Raw genomic sequence first — 22,571 nt, forward strand, 5'->3', positions numbered from 1 at the left:
GAGATATGCGGTAACTTTGAAGCTTCCGGAATCACCGCGATGAATATTACGGCAAGGCAAGTGAGGTAAATTTGTCTTGTCATGCTGGTTCTCAGTGAATAGAAGAAACGTCCAACATGTCCCAAGGGGACACGTGACTGGCAGTACCAGTTTGTGTTGAGGCGCGTTGATTGACGCGTCGCACTTTAATTTCAAATTGAAAATGTCTATGATTGAGTATCGAAGTACCATTCAATTATGCTCACACAGAAATCGCCGGTGTGAGTTATAGCCGGAATGACAAAGCTACTATCGAATGCAGACATTTAAAGAATGCTGTTCTCTCGTTGTACGTGAAACACGATAGATGTTCCATATCTTAGAACGCGATTCATTTCCCATACAATTATTTTTTATTTTCTGAATAGCGTTGAATCGTTGTAAAGATTGAAATACATGTATAGATGTATTATATATAATTTATACAATTATTTTAAACTTTATGAGCAACGTTTTTCTGTTTAACGTCAATTTTAATCTCAAATCACAAATTTAACGTATTCAACATTTTCAACATACAATGGTACGAGTACCGTATAAAGAGCTACGGACTACTTTAGATGCATCAATTTCGCAATAACTTCTATAGCTTTCCGAATGCAATGCATCAAAGCCTCGATGTCGATCCGATTCGGAGAGGCAGCACTTACGTGAGTAGTCCGGGGTTGGGGTCCGCCTGGTACCAGGAGTACTGCGGCATGTAACCCGCGTGATGCGGCGGCGGTGGCGGTGGCGGTGGATGATGCCCGGCCGTGTGCGGGTGATGATGGGAGTGGGGCGGCGCGTGTGGATGCGGATGGTGCTTCATCTCGCCCGGCCAGGAGGGTGCCGGCGGGCTCTCGTTGTGCTGAGGCGACATCTCGCTTCCGGGGCTCGAGCTCCCGGGGGTGTGACCGCCGCCCCCGCCGCCCATGCCGCCGAGGTAACCCGTCGTCGGGCTGCCCGACACGGAACTTCCGCCCCCTGAAACACAAACGCGAACCGGGAACCGTTTCAGAACCTCGCCTCTGAATCTCGCGACCGCTGCTGCCGCCGCACGCCGCGCCGTCGCGTCGTGTCGCGTCGCGTCGTCGGTCGTCGTATTCAGCCGTGTCGCCTTGCTGCACATGCAGCTGCATGCGCCTGAATGGGACCGGCGTCGCAAATTGTATTAATCGCGCGAGGGAGCGGTATTGTGCGCTAATGCATCTGGTGGCTGCTACGAGACGGGAAAGAGTTCCCAGACGCGGTGGTCGCGCCTTCGATTCCGCGGGTTCTAAGTCGAGCTGGGGTCTGCCTGAGTGTGTATATATAGTTCATCCCTGACTATACGTCATGTTTTCGTGATATTCCGCCATTTAGAAGCGCTCCGATTTTTATCTCTTCCGAAACTTTGTGTTACCTTGATGCTATTCTTAAGTACAGGACTGTTATTTCGTGCTCATTAGTGTAAGTAATGAGATGTATTATAAAGTATATACATATATTTATATTCACTTATGCTTATTAATTTTTGTAACATTCAATTTATGAAAATAATTAGCGATTGTAACATTCAATTTATGAAAAGCAGTTTAATATGTTAACGCAATAAAAGTATGCCAAGAATTAAACGGCAACACAGTTATTCACATACAAAGATAATATTTATATCATATATATCGAAATCACTAAGTACGCGAGGCATAATTGATGTGCACTAAAAAGTACACGGACGCTCGCACTAAATTTCGCCATGAAAAAGTGGCACTCCTAGCAAGAGAAATCTCTCAAGATGGGGTTAATTGCGCTGGCAGTGTCTTTCGTGTGGCGCATTTCCGAATAAATCACTCACTAGGCAGATTCGAGATTACCGTTAGTCGCAGAAAAGGAGCAGTGGTGAGGCAAGCGGTTTCGTCGTTGTCGGCGATACGGGCAGTGGCAAAGGCGCGATAAAAAACGCAAACCGCGAAAATTGCGTCGGATTATTAGTATTGTAATTACGGGGCAAAGCGCGGCGCGTCCGCGGAGATTGCGGCGATGAGATGCGGTAAAGTGATGGAGCCGGACCGCCGTCAAGCGCGCAATCATCGGGCACGTTCACCTGCAGTGACATTCAATTAACGCCCGTGGACGCGTTCCCTGGATTAAAAATGCGCGATTGATCGTGTTCGAAAGCGAAAATAGATCGAAGCGGTTGATCGTGAGAACGATTCAATCGATCGCCGATAAATTGATCGAACGTGCGCTCTTTCAAGATACCAATTAGATACGCGAGATGGAAGAGATTTTTCTCTCATAAATATATATTTTTTTTTATTAATTCATACGGTGCATATATTATTTATGCAATTTAACACGACTTACCTCCTTGCATGAGACTTCCGGGTTGACCGGGTTGAGGGGATGGTCCTCCGGGTAGAGCTGTCCCACCCGCCAGAAGACTGCCATGCTGGCCACCACCGCCACCCCCGCTCTGTTGCGCCGCCTTCATCATCTTCTTGTATTTACTCCTCCTGTTTTGGAACCAGATTTTCACCTGCAAGAAAAATCGTGACGGTCATGTTAGAGATGAATTTTTGTTCACGAACGAAAAGTAGGAATTTTTTTTACACATTCCACACTTTTGTCCAACGGACATGACGTGTTTCACAATTTCAATGATAACAAATAAGAATAATCTTATCAATATTAATTGAGCCGTCGTCCTTCATTTTGTTATAATAGTGAAGGTAACTTCCGTCAACTTTCCGAAGGTATTAGATAAGCGAGGAAGATAAAAGAGGGAACTTCGTGGCGACACAAAAAAAGTATTGCAACAGAACATTATATGTGCTTATTATATATCATGCTGAATACTTATTAAATGTTTATTAGTATTCACATCATATTTATTCCATGAGTATTACTTGTCATACAGGATTACTTGTCATATTATTTTTTTTTTAAAGCCGTCGGCGTTTATGCATTTTATATAACGATAACGAATTTCTTAAGTCGGATTAGAAGGTTTGAATATTCATACGTTACAAAGTGTTAATAAGTTATATTTTTAAATCATCTGACTTATAATGTAGTTACATGCAGTAAATTGCAATATTTTCAAATACATCGACACTCATATATTAAATATACACTCATCGCTATATCATAAATGCTAATAATTGTTATTATGTTTATCATTAGCATGTCTATTTACGCACAGTTTCCTCGAGCCATTAGATCGAGCCATAAAATTATCCACGAAATAGGACCGCAAGCGACTTCGTTCGAGACGCATCGTTCGATTATCGACGCGCGATTGGAAATATATTTTGCAACCGCGATGCGCAAAAGCGTTGCCTGAGTCTAATCCGATGCTTCGCATCATCGCTCCGTGCTGCCGGGTTAGACTCGCCGGCGAAGACGAAGGAAAAAGAAAAGAAAAAGAAACGCGCGCCGTTTCGTAATCGTCGTTTCTTTTGCCTCCTCGCTGCACGATGCATAGAACCGCAGCGCGGCAAGAGCAGCTTCGTCGTCCTGCGGCGCGTATACCGGTGCGCACGCGCGACCGCTAGGATTGCACATGCGGTATTTTTTTGTCTCAGCATCCGCACACATGCACCGCATGCACGTGACGTGCTGGCTCAATCTTACGTAACTCTTGCCGCGCGGAGCTAAGCGTGTACAGGAATACGCGAGGTGTACCCGCGTGTGCGCGGCTGCGCCGAACCGAAGCCATATGTTTGAACGTGTCGCCGAAATTGGTTCGCGAAGGAAATTCTACCGTTAAAAAAAATTTCTTTTCATTCGCGCCCTTTTGCGTGACATCTCACTATATATTTTATTGTAATAATTTTGTTGTATCGAAAAAAATCTATCTTATTTAATAAATCTGTTTTATGTAATAAAAATTCTACGTTCGATTTCACTTAATTATTTCTAAATTTTTTCTTTTAGATATCATTCACGTTGATAGATCGTTCAATCTCTGCGAGAATAAAGTTTTTCATATCAATGTAAAATCGATTATTACTTTTAGACACTTTCCACACGCGTAACCTTACACTGTCCCTGGCACGATTCCGTTATTCCACCGTACGATTTAAAAGTACATATTCGGCTACGCCGAATAGCTTGGACGAAAACAGAGACGTGCTCTTTTATTAATAGTACACCACGCCTAATGACTTTTTAACGAGCCTATCCGCTGTATAACCATCCGGGCTTACCCGATCAAACTCGATACTCCACCGCCACGTCGATCAAACGCTGCGGTCATAAAACGCGAGATGAATACAGTGAATACGTGCCTCTATTCACCAGGCACGAAGAATGATTTTTTTTTCTTCACAATTAAAGATTACTCTCCTTTCATGGCGATCTTAGTCCCGTCGAACAATGCACTCGCATGCGGTAGGAGTGTAAATTATAAAATAAATTATACCGTTATATATGTACATATATACGGCTGTCTATTAATTATCCAGGCGGACAATGAAGAAATTCTTCATCGCGGAAACCCGCGCGAGCAAAAATGCAACAATTGAACGTTTTTTATCTTCTGTTTGATTAGCATAACATTTATCGAATCAATCTGGTGAGCGCATTGATGGTATCGTTAATAATCAAATAAATTTTCCTCACAAAACGTGTTAAAACAGTATGCAAACGTGACTTTTTGCAATTAGATGAACCCGTTCTTTATTTTTAACGAACTTGTTTCTGCATGATGTTGCTACTTTTTCATGATATATTTCAACCGTCTGACTTCCTATCTTCTAGCGTCTCCTCCTCCCCGGCTGAATAAACTGACTTAGCTAATTAAAGTAACTGTCCAGCTTTTGATTGACGTCCAAAGTGCAAAAAAGTTGATGACATGAACGTATGCGCATGCTGTTTCATAGATATTATTGCGCAGCGAAGGAATCACAGACTGACGTGGCGAGCGATGTGGGTCTCGACTAAACAATCGTTTTCAGTTTATGATTATTCGATAAGACTGTCAAATAAGATTAAAAGGGGAAGAAAAAAAATTAGTTTGAACGTTTCGATGAATTGCATAATCGTATATTACAACAAATAAAAGTCTATGAAATACGAAAAGATATTTTTACAATTACAAGGAATCGCAAATATCCCAAACAAAAAAAATAAAAGAAATTTGGAACGAGTGATCAATATATATATAGGTATATGTTAATCAGTTCGTCATGGAGAAATTTCACTTTTCGCATATTATTACCTAAAACGCGAAATAATAGGTCCAGGTTGAATTGAAAAACGGGGTCTAATCGGCAGGTACGGCACGCTTTTGCATTATACATCAGCATGAAGAAACCAGAAATAAAGCATAGTTCCAGTTTTGCGGAACACGCATCGTCACACTCCGCCGTGGCCTCATCATTAAAGGCACGGCACGAGCTACCGAAAGAAATGTCTTGACTGACACAGACAAACGCATTATGTATCTACAGGATATACAGATTATCCCCCAGTATCCTCCTACTTAATTATCATGACAGATTCTTGGATTTGGGATACTAATATCGTCCCGAGTAAAATGCTCAACCGTATTTTGATAGATTGGTGAAATTGTGGAACTGAAGAAATAACTATATCAAGGATGATTAAGGCGGATGATCAATATAATATACTGCGCCCGATATTTGCCAATATTTAAAAAAAAATCGGTTTTTTTAATTTTTCCAAGCACCTGTTGTTGTGCGAGATCCCGAGACACTCTATGCATACGCGTTATACTCATCGCGAAAAAATATGCCGCGGCAACATCAGCAGCCCCTGCAGTCGGCGAGCGTGCGCCCGGCGTGCCGGCGCAAATAAATCTCTTTCTAATTGCTCGCTGAAAAACCCGGTTGCGTTGAGCAGAGATGGCGCCCGACAAAGGCCAGCAGCGCTAAAACCCGGTTTCGACGTACTTTATTTCGCTCAACTGGCCGGCCGGCCTGGCCAGCCGGGGAAGAGCGGATCGCCGCGTTCGTCGGCGTGCGGCGGTTTGTTGTTTATTGATATTTACAGCCGCCGTTGACAGGGCACGACGCGCATCGACGGTAAGGGATGCGCCTTTTCGTTCGCGAGGATAATGTTGGCGGGGTTTGCCCTTTTTTTCGAGCCGTCGGCGGCTTCTCTCTCTCTCTCTCTTTCTCGCGGGAACGGCACGCGGGATATATTTACGCGTGGCGGCGCGCTCGGCGCAAAGCTTTAATTAATATCTTTTTTCCAGGTGTCGTCAGAGCACGTTAGACACTCGTACGAATGCTTCTTTTGCCCCCTCATTTGAAGAACAGGACCGTGGATAATGATTGTATTTTATTTGTGGTACCTAAAGATAGATATAGGACGTATATTCGTTTCTTCGTTAATTTTTAATAAAATGTATTTTGACAAAATTATAAAAACTCTATCGTCTTCTTTCAAATAGATATTTAATTTTTATGTAACATTTGTTGCTATATTAATATATTGTACATAGCTCTCTCATACTTCAATTCGGTTGATAGAGAAAGTTTTGAAACGCGTGTGAAAATGTAAAGTTTTACGGTGCGAAATGCGGTTCGAGATAATATAATGATTGTTCCTTCGCGGTAGATACGACGACAAGCTCGGTCGTCAGTGATTTATTACTCCCTGTACTACTCATTACTCCGTTACTAACATTCTTTCCATCAAATCTTTCCCACAATTTGCGTACTACTTGAAAGAGAAAAATGTCTTCTTTGAGAAACTTAAGCTCGCATATCGACAAGATTTTGTTCTAAATACAACGTTCCCAGAGAAATTAAATATACGATCGAAAAACTAAATCTTTAATATTAATTAAAATTAAAGATTTTTTTTGTCATACACATATATTATATGTATAATATATGTACAAAATATTTTGGTATATTAATGTTATTTTAAATAGTTTCACAATTTATTGACGAATTATAATACTTATAAGTTAATCTTCACTTAATTTTATAAACTTTGTTCCGTAAAAATTTCGAAATTTCATGCAGGCCACGTATGAAGAAACCGGGTGTTAAGAGTAACTGGAGAAATAAATCAAATTACACTCCAAGAGTGAATCATAGAGCCGTCGACTAGCCGCGAGGTAGCAATCAAAATCGCTTTATACTCCAGCAGCGTTACAACAAGCGACGCAGGCATGAGGCGTCGAGCCGGGAATCTTCGCGCGCGGCTTGGCGTCGCGCGAGTTAAAGGAAGAATACCGAACGAGCCGAGTCGAGCCGTGCCGAGGGATACGAATGCACCCTGACGCCGACGGGCACCGGCAGGCACGGTGGCAAGCTGTCGTTATCTCTCGGTTGGACTTAGACGCGCGTGTTACGTGGTTCTCCGCGCGTCGAATGGCCGTCGGGCGGCCGCGCGCGAGCGAGCGAGCGAGCGAGCGAGCGAGCAAAAATTGCGCCGGAGCAGCCGGTGGTCGCCTCGCCGCGCCTCGTCTCGTCCCGTCTCGTCTCGCCTCGCGAGGGCAAAAAGAGGAAGCGAGGACGCCGTTGCTGCCGGACCCGATGATGTTGCCGCCGCGGCCAGTGACGGGCTTCCGACGTCGCCGCGGGCGAGGAACTCGGTAACAGTCCGCGCTGTCGATATCGCTGATGCATACTCAATGAGCGACGGATCGTCGCCGGGAGGACGGAGGGGGACGGAAGAGGATGCCAGCGGGCAAGGGAACGAAGGGGGCGGGCTGCGATCGAAGGGGACAGGTAAGATTTTAGACGAAAAAGTGCAGCGCGAATCGAAGGCGATGCTGTTTAATATGTATGAGTAGCATCTAGGAGTAATATTATCTCTGTATAAATGGAAACGCTCCCACCGCAATTCGATCCGCGTCGGGGCTGCATCCTCGGATCGCGATACAGCTCGATGATTTGAAGTCCCTACGCCTAATATGAGGGGGGAGACTGCGGAAGGATGAGTCGTTAGAAATTGCGACTTTCTTTTTGGATGGCTGAAACCGCGGATGCGATGTCAGGTTTTAAGTTGTTACTAAGAAATGTTTCGAACGTTCCTCTTATACAAAACTGATTTCAATAATGTAATTTAAAAAACACATGAAAAGCAAATAGAACAATCCAAAAAAGATCTTAGTTTTATAATCATCTTTTTTTTTTGTTGTTTCTTGCATTGTGAGTCGATCGTTCAGGGTTTCGAATCGATAGAGTTTGCTCCGTCAATATTGGTCGAGTTGACACGTGGCGGCGAGTGTGGACTAAATTACTCGTCGTAAAAGTGGCAAATGTAGCAATTGCGAAAAAATATAGTTCTACAGGTCTTGGAATACACATCGCGACAACGACAAATTCCAAGAATCATGTGTTAGCTGGGCGATCGATACATTTTGTAGAAATACTGTGACACACATATGTAGTAGGTATTATAATTCGTAATAAAATCGAATAGATCAATCTGCAAACGTTTTATTAATTCCATTGTAACACGTTAAAGTGTAATTTGGCAAATTGTGTCAACACGGATCATCCAACGGCAATTATATCGTACATGATATATGTTCTCCATTGCTGACCTCATGCATCGTAACTCATCCTTCATCTGATCGAAACGGAGACTGGACAATTAAATACAATTACAGCGACGGTGATGACGGAACGACTAATGATACAATACGAAGTCAGTAAGAGTCCAGTTCGTAATATAATGTGGAATATGTAATTGTAATTTATCAGTTAATAATTAATTGTTAATTATAAAAAATTTTTGTATGTTCGACGACTGTATAGCGTTCAATCTGCCATACAAATAGATGAAGTCTTTGTTAGCCGCATTATTCTAGACATTTTTTGTCACATTGAAAAACAATAAAAAAAATCAGAATACTCAAAAAGTACGAATTATAAATTGCGAAATTATATCGTGTGCTCGGCTTCTCACGCGGAGATCCGCGCGAAATTGAAAGTTACATCGCAGCGTTGTTGTCGCACACGTTGTTGATTCGAGTTATTCCTGTCGGCGGGTCGATCCCCCTTCATACAACGGAGACCCCCGGCACGTTTTGAATGATCCAATCTGTCCGCACAATAAATAATCACGCGTATCGGTACGGCCTACCTGCGGCCGAAAGCCGTAACAAACTAATCCGTCATCGGTGCGCGACGCCGCGCCGTGCCGCGCCGCGGCCGGTGCACTTCGCCTAAGGATTTTCAGCGAGCGTCAATCACGCGGGGGCACGGGTGAAGAGTGGCACGATGAGGTCACCCTCGCTCATGCCCTTTATACGATCTAAACTAAGTAGATCAACGAGCGTACATCTGATAGCGCCGAATTAGCGGTGCACTTGTTTGCACAGAAAAGATAGAGCAAAATGAGAAGGAGATGGCACATTCACATATAACATAGGATATATAGAATAGGATCAAGATAGAAAGCGATTCCGAATTATTTTGACAGTGCGCTCACAACTCCGGTCTACTGGCTGTTTGCTATATAAAAATTAAAAACTGAAAGATATGAAATAGAAAAATTTGTCAATTAATTTTTCCTCTTTTAATTTTGATATATTTGCAAGATGCGCAATTTCACCTAATTGTTAAGTGTGTCTCATCGTATCTCGCCAATATCGTCTGAAATCACACTTGGATCGCAGCTGGATAACATATGTCGCGTATTTCGAGGAGGATGGTCGCCCGGTCGGGCACACGGCGGATATCATAAGCGTTTTACATTTCCAGCTATCGGCTGGGTGAAGAGGATACAGGAGGGAGGGGGAGTAGGAGGTCAGGGAGAATAATAACAGCCGTGTAAATGCGTCACTAGGGCCCCGTTCGTTCGCATAATGCTATAATGCCTTTTTTTTTTCATTTCGCTCGCCCGCTCACTCCTACAATGCAACGTTCGAGCCCCTCTCCGCCCGCGCGCTCCTCCCGTCCACGCGCGCCGGGGCCCCTCGCTGCTTCGGCGGTTCCCACTTCCTGCCTGGCATCGGTGATGCGCAGTGCCACCTTAACAACGAAATTCCCCAACGGTGCAGCGGCGGTCCTCCTCGCTTTTGTTTCGTTCACGGTTGTTTCTTTTGTATGTATGACCGCGAACGTAGCGGGAAAGTTCGCGTCGGAATCCGACGCGATGATATAAAAGGAATTACAGATGTTATCAAGCGGCGTGATTCGCGTGTTTCATGGAGTCCGCGTTCAGATTTCAGCTAAGCTCCTCAACTTCTTGCATGGCGGATTACATCCTCATAATCCGAAGGACGATCTTGATCTCCTATCATCCCTCACTGCCACGCTCGCGCGACGCTCAAAGGAGCGTTAATTAAGTAGCAAGTTACTAGTTAATATCTTTCAACGAAATATAATGAAAAAGGTATAAGGCCGAGCGAGCCCGCTTTTGTTGTACCTGGACTATTTGCCTCTATACCGGTTTACTTATACTCGCGCCAACGCGCGAGTCTCGCCTATTTTTCTGAGCGTGGATAATGGAAAACTTCGAACGATGGCCGCCGCGCGATCGGATTTCGGATGGTACAATGTTTGCGCGCGCGATCGTCCAGCTCCTGTCGTTTTGTCGGCCGTTCGCGAGTCGCGACACAAAGCCGCGCGTGCTAGCTTTGTCCGGTGAAATCTTAATCGGAAGCGCAATTATCGCGATATCGTTATTATACGCTTCGCGCACTCCGCGTCCGCTCCGCGCAGCCGCGCCGCGTCGCGTCGCGCCGCATCGGCGCGAGGTCGCGCGAAGAGACGAAAAGTGGTTGAAATCAAACGCAATTCCGCAGTGGGCTCACGTGCCGCGAACAACGGTGACACCGTGACGAGCGGAATACCGCGTCGCGCGGAGCGGTACAACACCGTCACCGTTCCTTTTGTACCGTCGCCATTTGTTATTTTGTACATATTCATAACGGCGTTACATCACACCGGCGCGTACCGATGCATTCTCTCGCTCCCGTTGCCTTTTTTTTTTTACCTCCCGGTTATTTTTCCCCGCTTTCCGTTTCCACGTCCACGGATACCAATCAGTGGTTGTCATCCATCAACGTCTGCCGTTGATGCGTTTCGCGCGGATTTATTAGGTCTTACGGAATGACCACGCAGAAACACAGTGCCGGCCGCGTCACAATTAAAATGCGATTAATACATTGCGAGCGTATGGGGGTCACTGATTTTTGTCGTGGTAAACGTTTTTAAACAGGCTCATTAGTGTTTGTTTAGTGTCGTTTTTGCGAAGAAAAACACATCGTTACAAAGGATTACAAAAAGTATACGCACAACAATTGTATTCGTTGAAAAAAAAATAAAACCTGATTGAATCTACATTCTCCCTACTGCGCTCAAACAATTCCAATTACTGCGCTACATAATTTTTCTCTTATCAAGAAATATTACTTCCTCCAGATATATTCAAGATACTATTATTTATCAAAGCCAGTTAATTTTACTTCTGAAAGCAGTATTGCTGTATTACGTATAAAATTGTAAGCAAACTAATTAATTTTCCATAATTAGTAACGTCCCTTCTTTAGAAGAGAGATCTGACTTTCCTAACTTCCTGGGGTGGAGCGCACCAATAAATTTTCATTATCAGCCACGTTCTTGATCGACTTGTATTTCCTCCGATCAAACCGGAGCTCTTTTAAATCGCGCGCTGCGCAGTACAAGGCCCGACCAGAGAAATCTCATTTATTCCCCCTTGGATTTCAGCGCGCGAGTTCGCGCGAGGCATTTACGCAGGATCACAGCCGCAACCTGTGGTCCTGCGTTACGTGAGAAATCTTCGGGCACCGTTATTGTATATCGCGCCGGCTGTCGTTCGCAAGACAGACAAAGACCCTATTCATCCGCGTGCAATTGCATGTGTAGGAACCGATCCTGACTTCCACCGTGCCGTCGCGCGCCGCCTCGCGCTATCCTCTCCACCGCGACGAATACCCTCCCGCGGTTGGTCGCTCAACCTCGTTACCGCGACGTCACATCGCGACGGAAAAAGAATTTCGCAGTAAGCCAAAAGCGACACGCGGCTCTCTACAAAATCGCAAAATGTCTACCGAACGAAAGCCACAAACGGACGTTAACGACGCAAAAAAAAAAACGCATTCTGGGGTCAATATCTGTCCGCCGCATAACTGTCGGTCGATCGTAGAATCACGATTTACTCGAGTACAATTATTCATTCAACGTGGTTACATTGGTAGCAATTACTAATCTTTCTATTACGTCGAGATTAATAGGACGATAGTATTTTTAACGACACGAGTTATTAGCTTCATAGGGTTATTAATATTAATTAGCGCCCGTTTATTTCTTACGCTAATTGAGATGTAGTGATTTACAGACGGTTTCTCAACTGTGGATGAAATTACGCTCGATGAAATCAAAACCGGAAAATTTTGAGTTTTAATTTATGAAGAATACGCATTTAAGCATAATTAAAAATTGTTTAAAACATATATTAATTATTATGCACATAATTAAGTATTATGCATATAATTATTAATATATAAATTATGATATACGTATGTTATAAAAAAGTATATTAGAGAAAAGTTCCTCTCTTTTCTTCCTCTCTCAATTGCAATTGAATAAATAATGAAGATAATCAAAAATAAAATTGGCATACTTATTGGTATCAACTATCAAGCTTGGTGTGCAGCGATTTCAACGTGCGACCCAGCGCGGGAAAAGCGGCATAGTGTATGATCAAATCGGGCGTATCTTTCTTATCGGAGTGACGTATTTGGGGAAGCGCTCGTTGAAACCGCGCGATGGATGGCTTTACTTCGCAATTTTCACGATGGACATGACGCGGGACGGACATTCCCATGTCCGTGTTCTCGCGAGTTTCCACGAGCCGGAATAAGTCCTCGTTTGTAGGTGGGTACCTTCGTCACGGTGAGCGGTTCGCAGCATGGTTTACCGGACAATCGTGGTGGATGCGCTCGAGGACGATGAGCGGAGACAGGACAGAAGAGAGAAAGAGAGAGAGAAAGAATAAATCGGAAGGAGGGAGAAAAATAGAGGGAGAGAGGCCAGGGAAAACAGAGAAGAGAGACAATCAGAGGAAAGAAAGGGAGAGAAAGAGAGAGAGAGAGAGAGGAGAGAAGGGACCTTCTTCTTGGTAGCGGCCACGGAGGAAGAGAGCGAGGGACCACCATGTACACAGGGACGCGAGGGAAGCGAGGAGAATGTCGTGCTGTGCTCATCGAGGTGTAGATCCTCGTCCCCTGGGTCGTTCCTACGCCGTGGTCAGCGTCCCACTAAGCCACGGTCACGTTTACGTTGTCGCTTCAACCGCGTCTAAACCGTTGTCGTATGTGGCAATGTTAATCTTACTCGATCTTACGCGATCATCAGGATTTGTGCCGTCTTTCCGGTGAGCGCGACCGGTTTTCCGCCGTTACACGATAAATTGCGTTGCAAAAATATTCGCAGATATCATCGAATATATTACTGACGTACACAAATAGATTTATAAATACAAGTTCATTATAATTTCTATGAAAACAGATATATATGGCTACGATAAAAAAAAATGTATCCGTATTTTATCACGAAAGTATCAACGTTAATCATTCTCGCAGAACTCAGCGAGTATAAAATTCGACGATATTACAAATTCCGTGACTTCTCTCCCTCTCTTTCATATTTGCATGACAACTGTGCCATTATATGCCGAAAGTTTCATCCCTTTCACGCTCGCGTCCCAGCGAAACTTGGCACTTGGCTCGACTCCTTCCATTAGAGCGACAATAAGGTTGTCTCTCTCGACGGCGCGGCGGGGCGACACAATACCAAGAAACGATATCTTGATCTATCTCTCGAAACGCAACAACTAGAGTGGCCCCTTGCGCGAAATACCTACGGTATCCCTGAACACGTAAGTCCTCGTCGCGCGATAAAATCGTTTACGCCGCGCCAAGAGTTTCGCTTCGGCGAACGCCTCGCGCTTCGAATCGCACCTGGCGCGAGGTAGCAGGTTGCCGAGCGGTTGCGGAGACGGATCGGTACCGCGAAAACATTGCGAAAGAATTAATATATGCTGTTGCATGAATCGAAAATGTGATAATAGAACGAAAAATAACAGACGGCGATACGAAAGTCTCAAATTACACCTAAAGAAAAAAATATCAATATAGAGAAGATGTACCTTTTGTGTATATAACTTAAAAAGATTAAAAATATATCGATGGAATATCACACTTCTGGATACTGAGAAATATCAGTCAGAGCTGGTCTAATTACTTCAAATCTTCCTGCACTGCAACTTAATGTCGTCGCGTCACAAAAAGCCCTAAATCTCGACCGTCTGCATCAATATATGCGCGTTCTTATCCGCTTCATATCTGATGTCCGTAACGGTCCCTACGTATACGTCCACTTCCACCTCTTTGTGTCGCTAATGCTTACCAGGCTCGTATTTTCGCGATCGCGATCGCGCCGCGGAAGAGGAAACGCAATCGTTCCGCCGTGCAGGTCGATATCTCAATCTCGGCTCCTTTTTTTTTTTTGGTGCGCGGCTCGAGGCGTGCTCGCGGGTACCTCGTGTGTCTGCCTCGGAAGCGGCCGGTGAGAAGCAGTCCTCCGCCGCCGTGTACTTTACGGGTTAGGCCGGGTCGTCGTTCGTCCCGCGGATGTGTAAACCACGCGCTGTACATGGCGCACGCGATGGTGCCGCCAAGTTGCCGATTTCCGTAAAAGTCTAGAAACGCTCTCGCGCGCGGCGCGACGGACCGGCGGAGCGCGAAGCCGGCTCCTCCCGGCTTACCTAAATGGACCTTAGCGCTTCCACGAAAGCGAACGCAAAAGACGCATTCCCGCGATGCAACGGACTTGATGCACGGTTGCACTTAAAGGCGAGTCCCTTACATCTTAATTCGTGCATATGTAGCTTGGGAGCGGCGGCCTACCGCGAAGCGGAGGCCTTAGGACGAACGGAACAGGTGTGAGATGCGCCGCCGAGGAAATGGCGGAACTAATGTTACCGCGAAACGTTTAATGCGCGCATACGTATTCCCCGTCCATTCATTACATTACGTCGTGTACTGGTATATATACCCTAAATAGCGCTTTCCGCTTCTTCAAGAAGATTAAACGTCTAAAGATAGCACTTCCAATTGCATTAATAGAAAAAAAAATAATCTTTATGCAACGTAGTAATTAAAATCAATGGGAAATTCGACAGGAATTGAGAACAATAACTGCCTTCGCCAAACGTAGCGATAACTCTAATTAACGGACTTTGCACGTCTGCAATTTATCGGGAAAGATCCCGTGTGAATTTATGCCACCGCAAACCGGACGCGGGGGTCGTCAAAGCGTGTTAAATTACGTATTAAGAGATTAGCTCCACGTGTACCACGGAAAAAAATTCCGCGGTGATCAATCCTCGTGCAAGCGGATGCGGCGCGTTCAAAGCGTGCTAAATCACGCCCCGAAAGAGGGAGAGAGAGAGAGAGAGCCTTGTTGATGCCGAAGGAATTTCTGGGTTTCGCAAGAGCCGGAAGAGCGAGTCGCCATCGGCCGCGGAGATTTATCTGCAATCGCGACTTTGCGTCGAACTCTCTGCTCGGCGCTTCTGACGCACCCGGCCGTGTATGCAAATGTACCCCGCGCGTACAAAAAAACGGCGGCGGTAACAGCGGTATAGTAGCAGCAACAGTAGTAGTAGTATAGCAGCCGCAGCAGCAACGACAGCGGACCGACGCATGTTTACAGCAGTTACGTTCCAACAAAACAGACGGAAACTCGGTGAGCGAGTGACATGGTGCTACCGCGCAGGATGATGAAGTAGATTCCCTCCTGGCGAGGATGTGCATTATATCTCGCATCACGCTTATACGACCGCCGCCGCCGCCGCCGCCGCTGTGCGCACCGATGCGCCTGCACGCGCACCAGTGCGACACGACGCAAGTAGTAATGTGACGCACTTGGAGATAAAGTCTTATCTCGCCGCTGCGCACCGCGCGTTCGCTCGCGCGCGCTCGCGTGGGACCCGCGATCTCGCCGCGAACCGCGTCGGGAAATCCCGACGGTCATTAGCATAACGCCGCCGCCGTGTGGAAGAGGTAACGTTTTCCGTTTTCGATCGCGAAGATCGCGATATAGTAACCCGGTTTGTGTGCGCCGCGATCGAGTCGCTCGATCGAACGGAGGCGGTCGGCCGGAAGTCAGGCTTGCGTGTTGTTCGCTCGGGATTTACATTTTAAAGTGTCGGTAGAATGTTACGGAAGGATTTATGTTTCTAGGAATCGGCTCGGAAACAGCGTTACGCGCGAGATTCTAGATGTGTTTCACGTCTTGTGCTCGAAATAATTAAGCCAGAGAGACGGCGAGCATAAATAAAGTATGCCCGAATACACGGAATAGATGCATAAGAGAGTTCGTATCTCGCTATAAAGCGCGAAATTGAGTTAGAGTTCGGCGAAGATATGACATAGATGGCACATAAGATATAAATGATGATGGGGCAAAAATTCGTATTCAACGTGTTGCGGTTTCATGTGGAAGATCTTACGGTTAGATGATGGAACGGTACATTGTGTTGAGCGCGTATGTACCGCTGCGCGCGCTTTCCAGGTACACATCCACGGTGTATAAACCGCTGCTGGAAACGCTCGCGTTCGACACAGCTTTCAGCGGCGTCCCTTCTTATAAGCTTGTCCCGTGTTTTTAATCTTAACGCTTTGACAGACAGAGTATTAGTAGCGTTCGCGGCCAGATAGGCGGGCGGGAAAAAACGCCGTCACGACGCATCGCAGTCATATAGGTGCGCTTCCGCATTCATGCAGGGAAAAAGTTATCGATATTCTTTCCAAATTAAAGGATTAACACAAAACGGAGAACTATACCGCTAAAATTCTTTTATTCTGATCAATTTCACGCAGAATATATGCAGTCACATCGAATTTTTTTTATATCAATGATACGTGAGATTTGCCGTTTTTGAGATTATAATTATTTAAGTTCTGATTGCAGTGCAGCTTCAAGCATTTTGAAACAAAACCTGTAGCGTCGTCTGTCTAAGCATCCACAAATTCCCATCGCCAATGCGCATCCGTATGCACGCCGTATACACACGTATACGCACAACCGCGAGAAGCAGGACCCGTAAGCCGCAGCCGCATTATCTGAAGTACTCTTCGGCGCATAGCGGGCACATGCAATTTTCGAGCGGGTTCTGCCAGCTGGATGTTGGAGAAAGAAAGAGGCGACGACGAGCGGTATAGGAAATGCGCGAGGAAGAAGCGGCAGGGGAGGTGGGGTGGGAGGGGAAGGAGCGTAATTTTACCCTGGTTGCCGGTAATTTCACGCTTTTACTCGGGCAGGTTAGCAAGGCGCAGCTCGTTCTCGTGGAAAATGTCGTACCCGTTCGCGAGGTTCTCCCTCTTCACCCTCTCTCTCTCTCTCTCTCTCTCTCGCGCGCGCCGTGTCCTCGCTTTAAAGACCTGCTAGCTCACGAAAATGCAGACGGTACCGGCAGATAGTTACGGGACATGAGTTCTTCGCTCGCGGGATTTTATCGCCCTAGAAATCTTCCGGTGTGTATCTACACACGCGTGCGTGCGTGCGTACGTGGGTGCGTGGATGCGTGCGTGGATGCGTGCGTGGATGCGTGCGGGCGTGCGTGCGTGCATGCGTGCGGGCGTGCGTGCATTCGAGCGCACGGCAGGCGAACTTATCGTCGGTCTAGATTCGCGACTGTTCACTTATTAGCGCGCGTTTGTGATTTATCGTGAACACGAGCTCTCGATAAGTAAGGATTAAGCAATCCGATCCTTAACGCTGGGTGAGAGATGACGAACGTTAAACGAAGGGTTATCAGCAGCTGTCATAATTACGTCCGCGAACTCATAAGGGATTGCATATAGTATTCTACCGGCAGTTAATTTTTGTTGTCTTCACTTCTCCATTTCGCTTATATCACAAACGAAGATCGTGGAAGGACGAATCTCCTCCCCCTGATATGCGTTCGCGGTCAAGACACGACTGTTGTTGACGTCGTCTTAAAGACTAGAGCGTTATTCGGAGAAAGAGACGCATTCACAAATAACTCCCCCACTTGCTAATACAATCCGCATACTCATTGCGAATTATTACGTGAGATCATTATACAAGAATCGCCGTAATCATCTCATTCCAAATTCCGCCCTTTCTCCCCGGTTAAGGATTCTCCCTATATATAATAGCATCAGCGAAGATGATTAAAACTGGTTTCGTTACTTATGCATACATAAATTTCATGCCTCGCACGAAAGAGGAAGCGTACCAAGAGGTCTAAGATCGTATACCAATCGTATAGCTCTGATTGGTATCATTTATTCGCGTGCGACGCACACGTGATCTTTTACGAGAACGGCAATATATGTCACAAATTCGCTATTATATTGAGGTCTTAATAGTCTCTCGATATATTAGCTAATGGTAAGTATTAATACTTGAAAAATGTATTAATAAATAAATACTCAAGATAAAGGCAATAAAAATATTTAATAATTTTTTTGATAAATTTACCAAGTTTTTATAATATTAAAAATTATTTGTATTCACTTATTGCAGAAACATGATTTCTCGAGTACAATTTGCAATAACGATATTGCAAGATATCAAATTCAATTGTGATATAAAAAATATACACATTTCTCAAGTGATATTCTCGTGCTATTCGATATCGCGTAAAGATAAAGGTATTAATATCTCATTAAACTAAAGCATTTCTAACGCATGTACACGGTAGCGCTGATGGATATGCTCACGCGAGAGAGGAGGGCTCCGGAGTTAGTATCGGCTGTTCACTCCTTAGAGGCTTGAAGAAGCGATCGTTCGCAAGGAGCACCGAGCGATCGTTGATAAGCGCATAGATGCGCCCTGAGGAGTAGGCGTAATAAATTGTTTGCTGATTCTATTGAGCCTACGCGACCGGCAACAATGGCAGAAGTGAGGAGACGGAGAACGAGAAAGACAGACAAACAGAGAGAGAGAGAGAGAGAGAGAGAGAGAGAGAGGACCAATGAATGAATAATCATTCCAAAGGCGCCGGCTGTCATTGTCTTCTTTAACTTACGGAGCGAATTTGAATTCTCGAGCTCATTGCACGTTGCGCGCAGCGATTTTTTTTCAATATAAATAAATATATAAATATATATAAATATATATAAATATTATCCACTTGAACGTTTCTGAATTGTATCTCACTGTAAATCTGTTTTATCTCGTAAGCAAAAAATTGTATCGCCTAAAATCAAGTATAGATGCCTTCAAGCGATTCATGTACATTTTTGAAGTGATCATGAAGATAGATGTTAGATACGTATGCGGTAGTAGATATTACGTCAAATCGCGTACAAATCGAAATTGTTCGTCACATATCGGGGGGAGGGGGTTAATTTATCCTGCGGCATGACTGGTAACCCAAAGTACTTTCACCGATCAGCACGTTTCAATTTTACTCTGTTCCATACGTTCGATAACGCGCCGTAATGGCGGTTACATTTCCCGTGACTAATTTCTAGCAATCGGCTGCATCGGCACCCGCCGCAATCGCAAGATTGTGAAAGAAAAACCGGATTTTTTTATATACTTGTCGTAGACAGGATGCGAATGTGCTCGGATTTCAACATGTCGAATCTTTTTACCTCATCTACGTCACTTATGTTTATATGGAGCGGCGGCTGTCTGTTTCCTTGATTTAGTTTTTGTGTTATCTTTTTCTTACTTCTGCAGTTTGATCTTTGACGGGTATGTATCGATATGTGTGAGCAACGTATCAAAGACGCGAACGTATCGCGATAACAGGTGTCTCTTTATCCTTCTTATTACTCTGTCCTTATAGCAAATTGTTTTCCTGAGCCTCGATCGCCAATGCTTTCCACATTGCTCACAAAATTACAATCACTAAAAATTGCAATAACACAGACTATATTAACAGGATATTACTTTTCACTTTATTTTTCTATCATAAATTAATGGTTTCTTGGTAAATCAAATGTAGGAAATCGTTGTCGAGAAATTTAATGTTGGATGTCAAAGCTTTGCAGGAAAGAGAGAATATATCTAATATTAGATCCAGCATAATTTGCATAAAAGTAACTTAGTTATAAATCATCCTGATATAACAACGACCGATGTTATTTGATGACGACTTGAAAACAGAGAGAAAGAGATAGATAGATAGATAGATAGATAGAGACAAGAAAACGAGAGTTATTAAAAGATAAATTCCACACATTCATCCTTCCGCCTTCGGAAGACAAATGACAACATCGATCGTGCTCGTTTCAAGATGCTAAAATCATTAAGTCGCGCGCTTTTATTAGTCTGGCGTACATGCATCGAGCAAGTTGATAAATGCACACGAGTTATTAATTCGCACGCGAGGGAATCCCGGCCTGGAAAATTATTTTTCCGCAAAGACCGAGATTAGATATCGCGATGATGTCGTGCGTTTCATCGTCCACCGAGTACATCTTCGCACGGTTCGTTATATCACGTTCTCTAGTCCTCCTTTGCCTCTCCTCTCCCCGTCAATGAATCATTAGCGAGCGTATCAAAGGAGCCGCGTCCGAGTCCCGTCCATATTCGGCCGCGGCGGTATTTCCAGGAGTTGGAAACGCCAGCGAGAGATCGCGTATCTCCGGCATCTCGCGCGCTGCGCGTCTCACATGAGACCATTGTCTCGCGTTTTCACGGCAAGGTGAGATGATTGCGCAACGTACGGAGAGAACGCGGGGAGGCAGATGATGATATCGTGTGCGCATCCCGATTCTGAACTGAGTATGACTAAGCGACTACACGTCCCGCTTTTAGACGGCATATGTCCCATCGCCCACTTAATCTCCAAAACGTAATGCTTATATTTAATCGGTTCGCGCGCGATTCGGCGGGTTTACGAGTTGAACGTCGGTAACGGATCTTTGTGCGCGATAAATCTCTCTTTCGAGATAAATTGTGACAATATTTTTCGACTGCTTTTTTGTTATTCGTAATTTTTCTTTTGTAAGTAGAATGTTTTGTATTCCTGGAATGTTCCGCTTTCAAATATTTAATCTCCGATCGGCTTAATTACACCGTTTCTGGACTATTATTAATTCACGCTGGATTCGCGCTTCGTCGTTCATCTGCGGTTGAACTATCGCGCAAACCCAATTTTTCGGCGAGCGTGAGAACTCGATTTATGGATGTTCTATACAAGTGTCGCGCGTAAATCACCGGCGGGCGAGCGACGTGAGGAAAAGTAGGACGCGCACGGTGCGGACGCGGGTCTTCGGCGCGACCGGCGAGAGTCGATTTACAGTCGCAGTGACATTTCGCTCCTGTAAAAGTCCGATTGTTCCGGGATGCCCGGCCGACACGCGAAACGTTTGATTTATTTAATAATCCTTCCGTGACTGAGTCACTCAAGTCTACCAAGTGCGGTAGTCACAATAGCTTAACAAAGCGATTTGTTTCATTTTTATCTGCACAGTTAGGATAGTTTCTGTCGCGACTATAAGCGTATTTACATATCCAAAATAAAAAACAGAATGCATATTTAATTGTATAAAAGAGCCGATTAAAAATTAACAACGAAAGAATTAATATAATAATATAATAGAGTGAGATAAAATAATTTTTTAAAGCGTTTACCTATTCAAAAAGTTGGCGGAATTTAACGGCTCGCGCTTGTTAAAACTGTGAACGTTTGCATTACCTGTAACAAAAGAAGATACAATCGTTAGTCATTATGCACGTTTCTATCAAAACAATTATTACAATTATTACAATTATTGCATTATCCAATATTCTTCTAAAAATCACATAACTCGAGCACCATTTATTTCATTTAGAGATAGAGATCGTAGCGCGCATGGAGACCGCGATAGTAGGCCGGCGTAGTTAAGGCTTAATCGGAAAATTGGTCTGTTTAAAGCGCCACGCATGGCGCGTGAGTACGTTTTAATTACCACTTCATTCCAGCGAACATCCCGGCGCTTATTAAATGTGCCGCGTAAAGGCACGATTTTCGCACAAGACAATGCGCCACGCTGACCTTAGGAAGCTCGACGTTGTTTTCCCGGCGCCTTTAAGGCACGCTCATTAATCTCGATCGGGTGAGTCAGCCTCTAGGAGTACTTTCATCGAGGCGTGGGCCTACCTAAGAGGATCTACCAAGTGATCTATTCTTCAGCATGCAATATTTCGCTTGCCTGCAAATCTAGCAGAGAATTAACCGACACCATACATGGCAACGTCGTAGCGAATGCTTCTAGTCATAATTTCTAGCATTACCGTCATTACTTAATCGACAATTAATGGCTATATAAAAAAATTAAAGAAAAAGACACGGCATATCGTATATTTTGTTGTTCCCTTCACTGCCATATCCCATAATATTCTCGCAGGTAACTCGCGGCGGATCGATGAAAGGGTTAAGGGCTGCTCGGGGAAACTCGCGTGCGTCGTTGAGAATCTTCATTAATCAGGGGCCAATTAATCAGAGGGTCAATTATAGAACGGCGTACGCGTCGCGACGCACGCCGCCGCCGGGGCCCTTCAGGCGCGGCATGTGACCGCGCGCTCGACGCCGTGAGGGGAAAGTCGTTACAAGGTGGTGGTTGGGAAACGGTTAATAGGACA

General features: G+C 44.8%; 1 protein-coding gene across 1 annotated transcript in view; it reads right to left on the bottom strand.

Annotated features, from left to right (window-relative positions):
• Nucleotides 1-685: 685 nt before the first annotated feature.
• LOC105453328 (homeotic protein distal-less) overlaps nucleotides 686-22,571 on the bottom strand; it is a 76,788-nt gene continuing 54,902 nt past the window's right edge. The window contains exons 3-4 of the mRNA XM_011695170.1: nucleotides 2,365-2,536; nucleotides 686-1,002 (exon numbers count right to left, since the gene is read on the bottom strand). Of these exons, the coding sequence (XP_011693472.1) occupies nucleotides 686-1,002; nucleotides 2,365-2,536 (489 nt within the window). The remainder of the gene's footprint in view (nucleotides 1,003-2,364; nucleotides 2,537-22,571) is intronic.

Source organism: Wasmannia auropunctata, unplaced genomic scaffold (assembly GCF_000956235.1).
Source record: "Wasmannia auropunctata unplaced genomic scaffold, wasmannia.A_1.0 LD336000.1, whole genome shotgun sequence".
Classification (NCBI taxonomy): domain Eukaryota; kingdom Metazoa; phylum Arthropoda; class Insecta; order Hymenoptera; family Formicidae; genus Wasmannia; species Wasmannia auropunctata.